The 13,816-nt window shown below is 42.5% G+C and overlaps 1 protein-coding gene across 1 annotated transcript in view; it reads right to left on the reverse strand.

Moving 5' to 3' along the window:
- CREB3L2 (cAMP responsive element binding protein 3-like 2) overlaps positions 1-13,816 on the reverse strand; it is a gene marked incomplete at its 5' end in the record, with an annotated part of 35,524 nt that overhangs the window by 3,026 nt on the left and 18,682 nt on the right. The window contains 6 exons of the mRNA XM_010291085.1: positions 833-959; positions 1,919-2,018; positions 8,712-8,780; positions 10,135-10,193; positions 11,878-12,024; positions 12,685-12,863. Coding sequence (XP_010289387.1) covers positions 833-959; positions 1,919-2,018; positions 8,712-8,780; positions 10,135-10,193; positions 11,878-12,024; positions 12,685-12,863 — 681 coding nt within the window. The remainder of the gene's footprint in view (positions 1-832; positions 960-1,918; positions 2,019-8,711; positions 8,781-10,134; positions 10,194-11,877; positions 12,025-12,684; positions 12,864-13,816) is intronic.

Genomic DNA, 13,816 nt, shown 5'->3' on the forward strand with positions numbered 1-13,816 from the left:
GTCCCACTGCGGCCCATGGAGGTCCACAGTGGAGCAGATCTCCACCTGCAGCCTGTGGAGGACTCCAGGCCAGAGCAGGTGAAGGAGGCTGTGACCCTGTGGGAGGCCTGTGCTGGAGCAAGGGACATGGGACCTGTGGACCCATGGAGAGAGGAGCCCATGCTGGAGCCGGTTTGCTGGCAGGACTTGTGACTCTGCAGGGGACCCACGCTGGAGCAGTCTGTTCCCGAAGGACTGCACCCTGTGGAAGCGACCCAGGCTGGAGCAGTTCATGAAGAACTGCAGCCTGTGGGAAGTACTTGCGTTGAAGAAGTTTGTGGAGGACTGTCTCCTGTGGGAGGGACACCATGCTGGTAGAGGGGAAGAGTGTGAGGAGTCCTCCCCCGGAGGAGGAAGGAGTAGCAGAAACAGAGTGTGATAAGCTGACTGCAACGCCCGTTCCCCGTCCCCCTGTGCCGCGTAGGGGGAAGGTGGTAGAGAAATCAGGAGCAAGTTGAGTCTGGGAAGAAGGGAAGGGTACAGGGAAGGTGTTTTAAGATTTGGTTTTATCTCTCATTATCCTACTCTGATTTTGATTGGCAATAAATTAAACTGATTTTTGCAAGTTAAGTCTGTTTTGCCTGTGATGGTAATTGCTGTCTGATCTCTCCCTGCCCTTATCTCGACCCACAAACTTCTCAGATTTTCTCTCCCCTGTCCACCTTAGTAGGGGAAGTGATAGAGTGGCTTTGGTGGGCACCTGGCACCTAGCCAAGGTCAACCTGTCACAGGGTGAAAAACAAGTGCCGAAGAGCACCAAGCAGGGAGCAAGACTGGGATAGTCATCACGTACCAATGGAGTCTGTGTAGGACTCTGGCGAGGAATGCTGCCTGGGCAACACCATCTTTGTAGCAGAAGGATATGGCCCATAGCTCTGAGAGAAGCTGCCAAAAACTACTGCAAAGCACAGCACCACCATCTGGCAAAGGGAGGATGAGAAGAGGTAAGTGCATTAGCTCTTGGCCCACACACGCACATCAAAACTAAGAATCAACACAAAGCAGATCTGGTACTTTTTCAAAACAAATCAGTTGAGGCTATTTGCATCACTACATACAGTATCTCTTAGCAAAGGCATATATACAATAACAGTTCAGTGTTTTAAAGGGCAGATCTCAATGCTAGAGTTTGTTTTCAATGTTTGCCACCATTTTGGCCTGTAACCTTATTTACTCCCAAAGTTGAAAAGCAGACACAACCACCATGTGTGTTTTACAGACGCTTTTGGGAATTTCCAAGATTATTTCTGCTGCTGGCCCCAGTCTTGCTTTGAAGTCACAGAGAGGCTGGCAAACTAGGAGAGCAACTTAGATCTTGAACATAATTTCCATCAATTTATAGCACTAGCATAAAGGGAATTTGCTGGCTGAGTGTAAGGAGGGAAAAGGGAAAAGTTTCATTCTAATCCTTTTATTATCCCAACTACTATTACTGAAATAGGCCAGAGGTAGATTTACAGCCTTAGTCATATTTTTATTTGGATATGTATGTTTGTTTATACTGGTATCAAAAGAACAGGGCATCAAAGGTCCCCCTCGTTTTCACTTTACAACTTTACTAACCACCATTTCTCACATACAATATTGCAGGAAATAATAAAACAGGTCACTCAGAAAAGCAGTGCTCCTTTTTTCATCATTGCATCATCCAATCAAAAGCACAGGCCCAGTCTCCTCCAAAATTTAATGCCTTCCCACAACCATTAATCTTTATCAGCCAGGAGTCTCACCTACCTCAAAATTAATTGTCAAATTTTGAAGAGAAGTTTCCCAAGCTGAGAATTTGCAAGTGAGGGGCTTTGCAGAACAAGGGATGTGCCTTTGAGCAGTGGAAAGAGATTCTCATTCCCCTACAGTTCCCAGCTGTAGGGACACTCACCATAAGACAGGTCCCTGTCTGTGTGCTAGCTGCCTTACACGAACGGGACACTTTCCCAGCAACCATGGCTTGGAGTCTCTGCAACTGCTGCAGAAGTGTTCTGGAAAGCGAAGACAACAGACGAGCATCAAATGCACTGTTCTACTTGATGGTTAACCAGCTTTTTGCTTCAAATTCCACACCTGACAATAATACGGCATTTATGACAAGGTACAGATCATTAAAGTCCTCTCCTCGAAGTTAGTAGTAATGAATACAAAGCACTGTATTGCTATTTGCTAAATTCTCCAGGAGTTGACAAAAATCACAGATGCTTGAACTGGTTACTTTGACCATGTCTTTCAGAGGTCACAACCACAAAGAGGTTCCACCCATGATGGCAATTCTGTTCGGGTTGGCATCAACAGTCCCAGACCAGGAAGGTATTCTGTCTTTCTGGCTGTTTTTCTTTTGCTGTATCATCATCAATTACTAAAGTTAGGATACTAGTATTTTACATGAGAAATTATCTCAAAGAATGATTGATACAGGGTTTTCACAGCAGTTTTCATTAAAGCTTTTTAACAGACACAAGGAATAATCCAAATACTTGCCCTCGACACAGTCAAATATAGTACACCTTTGCATCATGGTATTAACTTTGCTGTTTGTTACCAATTTTACTTTTCACTTCTTCTGCATGTCTCACAACTTACTGTGGAGGGTAACCCCCACAAAACCCCAGGCAACAGCTTTGGAGACTGTGACGTCAAATGCTAACACAAGAGGCAAGGTTAGGATGTCAGAGAAAATAGAAGGATTATTTTAAGATCAAATTGGCTAAAAGCTAATTGTAGGACAGACCCAGAGGTGCCTTCTCAGCTCAATATACACATGTCTGCCTATTATTATAGATTTTTTAATCATCAATGCTCATTGCTAATTAGGGTTTAATGAATTCAAGGACTTCGGGAATGCATTCTGAAATGAGCACAAAGCATGCTCACAGCACAGATTTATCGGGGCCAGCAGATCCTTCTCAACTTATTAAGGAAGGATGTCTTCATGCACTTGAGAGCATGGTTCATTCTGCAACTCAGTATTTAAAAAAAGAAAATGATTCATCTAATTCAGTCCTTTATTCACTATTAGAGAGACCACAGGCAAATTAAGAGATGAAAACACTGTCCCTCACATAAATGAGACCATCCTAATTCCCTGCTCCCTTCTGCACCTTTCCTCAATTCCTCCTCCCATCCACTACATGGCACAGGGTTCACAAAGACTTGCATACATGGTATATACCCTTTTCAGGCACAGAACGCGCTGCATACAGTATTCCCACCATATGCCACCAGCTATGCTATACAGCAATGCCTTTTTAACCCTGCAATTTCAGTGCTAAAGACTAAATTTTCCCTGTTTCAGGCCTGAGTCACTGGGCTCAACACAGAACAGCTCTGCAGAGCGAGGAGGAAGGAGCTCTCCTCCTTCCCAGCTCGGGGGCTGGCAGCAGCAGCAGCCTTGAAATGCTGATCACTCTTGCCACTTTTTGTGGAGGCGTCAGTGAGAAAACAGCTAATGGCTAGTGAGGAAATCAACAGAGAAGAGGCGATTCTCCTCATTTTGCTCATCTCTGCCTTTTTGTGTCCAATTTAAAAAACCTGCTGGGCAGAGTGGTCCCAGAGAGCTGAATCCAAAACACTCTCTTTTTGGAAAGTATCATTAGGCAGGTATTCTGAGGTGTCCTATACACAGAGGAAGATTCACCACCCACCTTATTTACCAACTACCTTCACATAAAATGTCCTTCTCCCCCAAATCATTTATCTGTTTGAGCAGAGCTACTGTCTTCTTCTCAGCAGACAAAGACTCGGTGTTGGGAGCTGACAGGCTACAGGTGCATTTTCAAACTAAGAGCAAGAGCCAAGGCAAGAGCAAGAAACAAGTTGGTTTGTTCAGAGGTGATACCAGTTTAACCTGCCACTGACAAAATAGGGCATTCCTTGGTGCTTTCATTCTCTGATTGAATCTGGAATGGTGGAAGACTGAATTCCAAGGTCAAAAGATCTCCTTTCCCATGCAAAAGCTGCCTTCATTGTTACTGGATGGCTGCAGGGATCATCTGGACTAAGAGAGGGAAAAGGAGCAGCTCTCTGCTCTGTAGAACAGGAACTTAGGTTAAATGAAGATGCTCCCTCTAAATAGCAGCAAGAAAGCCACGAATGCTTTTAGTGAAACACACCGCCTATGGCTAAGTCTTAACAGGAGAAAATGCAATCCCAAGGCAGCATGCATAAGGGGGTTTGCACCCACAGGGGTTATTTTCACTGTGTCTGACACGTTTCCCAGTGATATTCAATTAGAGGGTCACCTCTGTAGGAGGTGTGAACGTGCTGTCACGCTTTTCCCTGCCAATGGAAGCACCTCATAGGAAAGCTGTAAAGTGACTGAAGACTCCTGCTCTCCCTTCCACACGCTGCCAGCAAATTCACTCTGCCTGTGTTGTCTTGTTTTCGGGTGCACATCCACGTATTCATCTTCAGAAGAGTCCCTTTCACTACCAAAGTAAGGAACAAGTCAAGGCTTACTCGCTACTTGCAGTGACACCTTGATTAAGGAGAAGAAATTTGTCACTCCAGAACCTAGCCACCTGGGAGGCTTCCTCAATTCAATGTTTATGTTTAAAATCCAACATAGATTTAAGTAAAAAAAGACAGCTTCTAGAGGACACCAAACACTGTTTGTTTTGATCAAGATCTTTCAGAGAATTTATCTACTTTGTGAGGAACAAAACCTAATTTTTATAAGGAGAGAGAGAAATTACTATCTTCCAACTCTACACACAGATTCCTTCTCTGCCTGTCCTATTTCTAGGAAAGAGAGCAAATCCCAAAGTAAGGATTTCACTGAAGGGCCAGAATACCTCAAAGAAGAAAAAAAAAAATCCACAATTTTTCCTCATTTGAATTACAAAGAAAAAATCCAGCAATTTTTCATCAAAAATCTTTCAGCATAAAAACACTGTCCTGCTGCTTTGAAAACACGGCATCGCTCCAGGGCTGCCACACTTTGTCAACTATTATAAGGGTACTCTGAAGTGAAGTGCAAGGTATCTCACTGCAACATAAATCCAGATCCTTCACTCCTTGAAAATGACTTGGTAAAACGGCTTTACCAGCCTCCAATAAAGGAACAGCCATGCAAATCAGTGAAGTCTGGAAGCTTTGGTGCCCATAAACCCTTGGTGGGTCAGACTGATATGCAGCTTGATCTTTAGATGACTGCTCAATAGCTTGCGCAGGAGCATGAGAAATGGAAGAACATCCCAACTGCATTTATAAAGCCACGGCCTTTAAGGTGCCTGTCAGAATGGAGAGCTACACAACTTGCAAGTCATTACTCCATGGGAGCAACTCTAGCAGCTACTTGCATGCATTGTCCAGGTGTGACACTCTCAATCATACACTAACTGGATCCTATGTCTATCATTTCTCCAGGAAAAGTGATCACCAATGTATTTATAAGTACAGACTCAACAGAAGTGAAAAGTAAAACTACTTCTCATGTCACACACAATACAAGATAGCCATGGCTCTCAGCTAGACAATGCTGGCCTCAGAGACCATATTCCACCCCCTAGATCACTGGCAGTTTCTGCCTTCAGTCCCAGTGCCAAAAGGCAAGTGGATCAAGCCTTCTTGGTGACTGGGACAAGTCAGTTCAACTCTTTGTGCCGGCTTCTTCTCACACCCTTTGCTTTTTAAGACAGCAGTACCCCACATGTTCAGAAGCTACTAAAACCAATGAGAGCCTAGCTCTAGCCATGTGGCTATAAGGCATAACAGATATCCATGTAATAATGTGCTTCCCTAGTTTTGAGAAAATTGCCTAGAAAGGAACTTAGATGGATTTCTTTTAAGGGACTGAGCTACACAAATTAGGATAGGAAACATATGTTAGTGTTCTAATACTAAAGATGCCAAAAATGTTGCAGTCACTCACTCAGAGTAATGAGAATTAAAAACTCCCCTGCATCTTGATCCTCAGTCTCCTGCCTTGCCTTTTAAAATACATAAATGTCAAGGGAGATGTTTCTGGATGCAAAGATTTGACCACACTTGTACCTTTTACATTACATTTCTTCAGATCCAGAATTTCAGGCTAAGGTAGGCTCTCGGGGAAGATTCTTCTAAATTTTTTCATGTTACTGAGAATAATATAGGAACAATTTTACCAGAAGAAATTCTAGTGTTTCCATGGTTTGCAGTCAGATTTTGAAATGCAAGCAGGGTTTCCCTGAAGCCTGAAGTATGTATCTGTGCAAACTGTGTTCTATACATAGAATAACATGCTCTAAAAAACTGATCACACATACTGGAAGGAAACTCTGCTGTTCAACAGTTTTATGTTTTGGAAATTGCCCTTCAGTTCCTCTCAGCTCCAGCCAGACTATAAAAACATGACCCTGACTGACAGCACATACATGTGCGTGAACTTTTTCGGTAAGTGGCTATAACCCAATTTTCCAACAAAGTAAAAAAACCAGCTCTGTCTTCATCCAAACTGAATGCATGAACATTTTTACATGTAATCACAGCTCTTATTTTCCTGTTATCTTTCTTGCACTCTTACGATTTTTCGTAACAGAAGAACAGCTCTAATGCTTGTAGATACACTTTTAGATAAGACCTTCAATGATGTCTTCATTTTTTACTGCATTGAACACTCAAAGTTGCAACAAAAGTCAACTGGGGCTCTTCTTTGGGCATATTAAATAAGATACATGTGTGTATGATTGTGTGTTAAGTACTTTGAGAAATAAAGTCCTAAACATTTAAATTTGGGCATCCAAGAACAAACTGACACTGCATAATTTTGACCATCATTGCTTTGAACTTTGATTCCTGACTGTACATAGGAGGTGGAAGTACCAGCTATAGGATGCTGTAAAGATGAGTTCTGAAACATTTAAACAGTTTCTGGATGCCACATCAAGGCTCTGTGCAAATACCAATGAGGAAACCAGACATTTTGAATGTAGGAAGTGGATAATGTACATTAAAAAAGGGCCTGGAACCATCCTCTGAATGAGACAGTTGCACAATTATACACTAAAAAATCAGAAAAGTGGGTCTTTGGGTTTAAGGTGAAAAAAACCATAATGTGTTATGTTACATAATTCAGGCTTGATGAAAGCAGGAACTTTTACAAATTTCTCAGTACTTCAATTTGAAGCCTTAACAGATTTTAAGTACAGTTTCTATCAATATAGCCAAAACAGCATCACCACGAATTACAACAATTTCTGTGCAGAGGGTCAGGAACATCTGCTTCTCTGCAGGAGATTAACAACCAATATCAATGCTGTTGCAAAAGGAAGAAAACAATGCAACTCATCCCATATGCCCAGAGTATGAAAGATTCAGAGATAATATCACTTAGCTAAATATTTTTAGAGTATTTTGCATGAGACATTTAAGAACATCAGATAATAACGAAGATGCTAAAGGTTCTGTCTAAAAAGGATAGACAATACCAACAAAGCTGTTCCCATGACCGCATCTGCAACAACTCCAAGATGAAAACAGCTGGCCAAATTTAGCTAAACTGGGGAGAACAATGCTGGGCTTGACAACATGTTGTCCCCGACTGGTTCATCCACAGCTGCACCCTTCCTTAAAGCAGCTGGCTTCAGCACCTCCTGGGACAGATCCTGGGAGAGAAAATCCTACTCCACACCTACAGAACAATTCCTGGTTCTTTTATGTAAAATGCTGAAAGAAGATACAGGAGGCACAGAAATGGCTTGGCTCTCTTCAAACAAGCAGCAGATGTCTTTATGCATGAGCAGTGTGTGGGAGACTCTCCAGCAAATTACAGTGCTACAGGGTCTGGCTCCATGAAATTAGAGATTGGATCCGGAGATTAGAAACAACACATGCCACTCGGTTAGCAACACACTAGCTGCCAGACAAGCTCTAGGGCCATTTTCTGTGATCATGGGTCTTATCTTCAAAACTCAGCCTCCTCCCACACTTCAGTGCTACCATCATGTTCAATGGTAATATTCATCACTACAAATGCCTCTCACTAGAAGGTGTTAACAGTGGTCTTATCTAGTACCTGCTCATTGGAATTTGCCATCATTAGAGAACTCATCGAGCATAAGCCATGACTGACACTGCGCTCTCAGCTAACATCCAATTAAAAGCTCAGCTATTGAACATTTTCTACCATGTGTCCTTTGAGAAACCCACCATCGAGTCACCTTTTTCTGGTGAAATGAAGAAATGAAGAAACAAGAAGTTGATTTTCCAAATGAAGGAAATACTGGGGTGTGAGACATTTAGAAGGGTGCACAATAATTGCAATGACATCTAGTAGTCCAGAAGGAACTAATAATGACACTTAAGTTTCAGCACTGTAATTTCTGGAAGTGTCATGCTCCAGGTCAAGGTCTCCTGTCAAAACAGTCTTTCACTCAATAAAGACAATTTGGAGAGTTGGGCTGTAGTTTTTTGTTTATTATGTATCACTAACTATGCTTCCTTGGGCAGTGGAAGAACTCGAAGAAGAGTGTTAAAAGGTTTCCCAAGCACACCACAGGTTAGGGAGACAGTTTAAAGCCTGACATCAAAGCCTCTATGCTTTACATCACTCCGCAGTCACGACAGCTGGTCTTCTTTATCCTTCTTTGACATTAACCAGATCAGATACAGCTACTCTTCACATTTCAGTTGATCTCTTAACTTCCAGATTTTCACTTTTCACTGTAATATCACAGTTTTCTTTTATTCCCTTCACATCTTACCTGTTAGTATTCTCCAGGACTTCAACCTTCTTACGCAGCTCACTATTTTCATTTGAACAAGTCTCAACTCTGGAGACAGCACAAGGAAAGAAAGAGGAATTAAAAAATCAGTCATTTATTAAATTTGCTTTCACAGAGAGCTCTATGATCTTGCCTACATTTAATGAAAAGTTACACCAACAAACTTTAGTCATAATCTTTAATCATACTTCATGGTGTAAAAGACATCGTAAAAGATACTACTAGCTGTGGAGCACCTGCTTACAGTGCTCAACTACATCCCAGCAGGTGCAGCTCATTCAGAATGGGCTGTAACTACTTTTTGCCCCTTGAAATAGCAACAGCAAAGACCCTGCTCAGATCTTCTCTGTGCATAAGGCCATGGGACAGATACTTTAAAAGTCACAGAACATGCTATATTTATGTTGTTAGCAAGTTTTTTGTGCAAAAGTGTTCAATGTGTGCATTTCATTGCTAGGATGAGGCACCACACAGTTTAGCGAATGCCATGCTTCTGAAATCAGATCCTCGAATTTCAAGTTTAGGGAGGTTAATAAGCCAGAAGGATTCATTTCCAAGAGAGTGCTCATTTCCACACAGTCCCTGGAAACTCCCTAAACTAAAGTTGGTTATCATATGACGTGCCACATCAGAGATGCAGTAAAAATATGGAACTCCTAAAAAGACAAACATGACCAGCTGGAATAGCTTCAAGAAAGAAAAAGGTAAAAGGAAATAGCTTTGATATCTGTATGTATATGGTGGAATTTCACGAGAGTAACTCTGAGAAAGCAAGACTCATCCATAAAGAGGTAAGAAGAAAAAAAGGAAATTACATCAAAGATATCACCAAAGATGGCACAAGGGTCTCAACAGATCCATCTGGTGAAGTACGTAAGAGAAATACTAGAATACTTGTCTGTTGGAAGAAAGTTTAACTTGGGATATAAATCACTAACTGAGGGTTTGGCTCCTTCTTGCTAAAGGAAGTCGATGGGTCACATGGTGTTTTCCTGAGTCCTGCTTAATTTCCCAGGCAGTCTTGACTCACCCACTTCCTATTTCTGTCTCTATCTGCACTAGCAGACAGAATGTATTCACTCTGAATCCACCTTTCCCTGGACACTGCCTACCCACTAGGCCAACAGAGTTGCATGAGGGGGAGGCTGATAGCAGATGGGTCTTGCCTTATTTAGGGTTTAAAGTCTTTGCAGCACATTAGCAACGTGCTGGAGGTAGACAAAGTCACGAATGCAGCACCCCAGCACAAGCAGAAGCCAGAAAGGACTCTTCTCAGTCACAACCACGAGATGGCAGCTGGCACTCTGTGCACAAAACAATCTCAGCATCAACAGCTGGATCTCTTCCCAGTCCAGCAACTAGTGATATTGGCCCACTTGAAACAGGAAGGAGGCTGGCTTACTTTTTTTCCAGACTGTCCATGTATTCTTTCTTTTTTCTTCTACTTTCCTGGGCAGAGATCTAAGGAAAAAGGAAGAAAACACCATATATTTGCATAGAAAAAAAAAAGCATTAGAGAAGAATTAATAAACTGGTAAAAAGTCCTGATGTTATTAGATTCAAGCCTCCATGCTGTCCTCACTTCTATTCCTGGTAAGCAAAGCACTGACCTGGTCTGTTTCCACATCCTGAAGCAAGACTGCTCCTCTCAGTACTAGGAAAAAGATCATTCCCTGCTCTTATAGAACTAACCTTATAAAGTAAATCAGATTCATCTGGAGAGAATACCCTAGGACAAATACTAAAAGATGATCCCAGGACAATGCCTGCATCTGGGACAGGAAAAGCCCACGCACGTGCTAGAAAGCAGCTTTGTAGAAAAAATTTGCACATCCTAACATAAGTCAGCAATACAGTCCCATAGCAAAGGCAGCCAACCAGATCCGGGTCTACGTTAACAAGGTTGTAGCCAGCAGATCAAGAGGAGTGGTTCTTTCCTCTACTCAGTGCCTGCAAGACCACAGTTGAGTACAGTGTATAGTTTGTGGCTCTGAAATAAATACTTTTGATGTACAGAAGCAAGCCTAGAGGGGGACGGCTGCTATAATAAGCATGCTGAAGCACATGACGTATCAGGAAAGGCAGAAAAAGCTGGGTGGGTGTGTTCAGATTTAAGAAGAGAAGGCTAAGGAGGGAATCTTATTGCTGTCTTCAACTATCTTGTGTAGCAAAGATGATGTCAGTCTTCTGAGAGGCATACAGCAAAATAGCAAGAAGCAATAAATACAACTCACAACAAGGGAAATTCCAATTAGACATTAAGAATTCTACTTATTTGTTTTTACCACAAGGGTGGCCTAATATGGGAACAGGTGGCCCAAAGATGCTGGGGACTTGTCAGCCTCTGAGACAGTAAAACATGACGGGACAAGCCTCTGAGCAACTTGCTCTATGCTGACCCTGCTTTCAAAGCAAGGAGTTGGACCAAAAGACCTTCAGAGATCCCCCTAAAACAAATGACTGTGATTATATGAAAGTGGTACATAAAATGCACAAGGTAATTTCCAAAAATTTTGAAAAAATGTATTACAAGACCAAATTCAGTGTAGGTAAATTTACACCTCTATCTGCAAAACCAATAACAGAATGCACTAACCTTCAAAGATGTGTTAATATCCTCTAGAACAAATGAGCTGGCCAGGTCTGAAAAAAAATGCTTTCCTCCCTACCACAAGGCTCTTCCCCATGTTGGAAGAAAGAAAAGACTTGTAGGGCATTTCATAGCCTTGGTATCAACTGTTCATTAAGGTCACGGAATTCAGTGACCAAAAGACCAGGGCACTGAAATACATAGTCAGATTTTAAAACATGAAACAGTGGAAAAGAGCACCTTCATCACCATGGATGGTGATGAACCTCTGGAATACAGAGGTTTTTGGCTACCGTAAGGGTAGGATTGTACTGGTTTTAAAAGAGAGCCAAGCAACAGCAACTTGATACCTTGCTTGCTAAATAGGCTATCGTTCAGGTAAATACCTAGACAGAGGCACACTGTCACAATTTCATGGATGTGTTTAGGAACAAAGAAGAACACCTCATTAAAAGACATCTTACAGCACTCAACAGTACCCCAAACCATCACTGCAGAATTGTTGCAGCATTTTTTTAAATTAAGGATGACCCAGCAAAGCTAACTAACATTTACCTTGTTCTTTATTTTCCTGCGGATTTTCTTCAGCACTTTCTCCTCTGCTTTTGTCAGGGGCAATTTGGTAGGGATTGGGTACCCCTCTGCTATCAGTGTCCTCTTCTCCTCCTCTGTCAGGATGAGTGGGCCGGTCCCCTGTAATTTCTGCAAGCGTCACAGAAATGAAATAATGTTAACAGTAAGTGCACACAGCCCTAGAGAAAAGGGTGTTAGGGAAGAGAGGCAGCAGCTCTCCCACTTCAGAGAAGACTCTGCCTAATACAACAGCTTCTTCCAATTGGGAATGAGTGGAAGGGGAAGACCTTTTAGATAGTTTCCATTCAGAGACTAAACCTTTGGGACAGGATTCCCTCAAAACAGTTGTTCTCAGCCCAGCTCTGCACACACTGATGCCAATAGTAAAACTTCCCTTGGCTCAAACAGGGCAAGAAACATGTGAGAAGCACTACTGAAAATCCCTCCCTAAAGATCACCACTGGCTTTCGACAAGAGGGCAGATGCAGATCTACCAGGGACCGGTTAACCCAGCAGGGCTGGGCCCTAATGCAAAACACAATCCATGGTGGTAGAAACATAACAACACTGTTGAACCCTGTCTCAACCTCGAGAAGAGGCACAGGCTGCTCTCTGTGGGAAGAGAACAGACCAGTGAGCAAGAATTACTGGATCTCCAGTTTTGACCAGAGATGGATTAATCTAAAGAACAACAGAAAGTTAGCAAATACATGGCAAAAACAGTAACAAGACAGACAGAAAGACAGACAGACAGATAGATAGATGCTGGAAAAAGCCACCCCAACTTACATGTGGTGCAGTCAGGAGAGGCGAATTGGAGAGTGCTGAAGCTGTGCGCGATGTCACTTTAGCCGTGGCTTGTAGCTGGATTGGGCTTGAAGGAGGGAGTGATCTAGCTGGGCTCTGACCTCCTTCAGAGTCACTGCCATGGCTGCTGGGAGGGGTTGGAGGCAAATGCAGGGGATCCACTGCTAAATGGCGAGAGAGACATATAACACAAGGTTTTGAGGTGCTAATTTAAATTTCCACTGGAGCCGCTACCACCCATTTTCCAAGACTTGGACTATCTGCTAAAAAATGGATCAAGCGAAAATGGCAACTTGGAAAATTTTCAGAGCATGCAGGTCTCCAAAGGAGGAATGAAACACAGCAGCTATCTTTAGGTTCACTGGACAAAAGACGGCTCAGTGCATATGCCCCAGTCATTTCTACCTACACTTCAGCTGCTTCTCCAAATGCTTTGATGTTTAAGTATAACCCTCCAGTACAAGTCCCATGTCCCTGGGAAACCATGTTAACAGACGGGCTCTGAGCCAGCGTGCTTTCTCTCCAAAAACAATAGTCTTTCCTAACTTTGCTCTGGATTAAACAAATCACCAGTATTTTTCAAGAGAAGGGATCATGTCCAAGGTGTTATATAAACAGGGAGAGGAGAAATAATCTGCCTCTTAAAGACCTGGTTTGGCACAACTGTGAGGAAGTGATAACCTAGTGACAGTGAAGGCTTTAATGTACTGACGGAGCAAGAGCAGCGTAGGTAACCACCACAGGAACCTCCCTCTCACTGTGCTATCCAGGGCTACAAAGTAACTTCCACTGCACTTGCAGCCCAAAGAACTTGTGCTAGACTTGGTAAGCAAAGTGCTGCTCATGAGCAAATGGGTCTGGACCAAGAGAAACAGGGCAATGTCTCACCTACTCATATTACATGGACAATTTAGCAGATGTCCAAAACAGTCATAACTAAGTCATTTTTTCTCTGACATAAATTTACAGCAATGAAAATTGGGAGTAGGAAGATACAGGGCTGAATTTGCCACCTTCCACTTCTGTTATACTCTGCAAATTTGAGTTGAAAAGATCAAATGGGTGGTGAGGAACAAAGGAAGGAAAATAGTAACCAAAAAAAGCTATTATACAT

The sequence above is a fragment of the Phaethon lepturus genome, unplaced genomic scaffold (genome assembly GCF_000687285.1).
Source record: "Phaethon lepturus isolate BGI_N335 unplaced genomic scaffold, ASM68728v1 scaffold41877, whole genome shotgun sequence".
In the NCBI taxonomy this organism is placed as follows: domain Eukaryota; kingdom Metazoa; phylum Chordata; class Aves; order Phaethontiformes; family Phaethontidae; genus Phaethon; species Phaethon lepturus.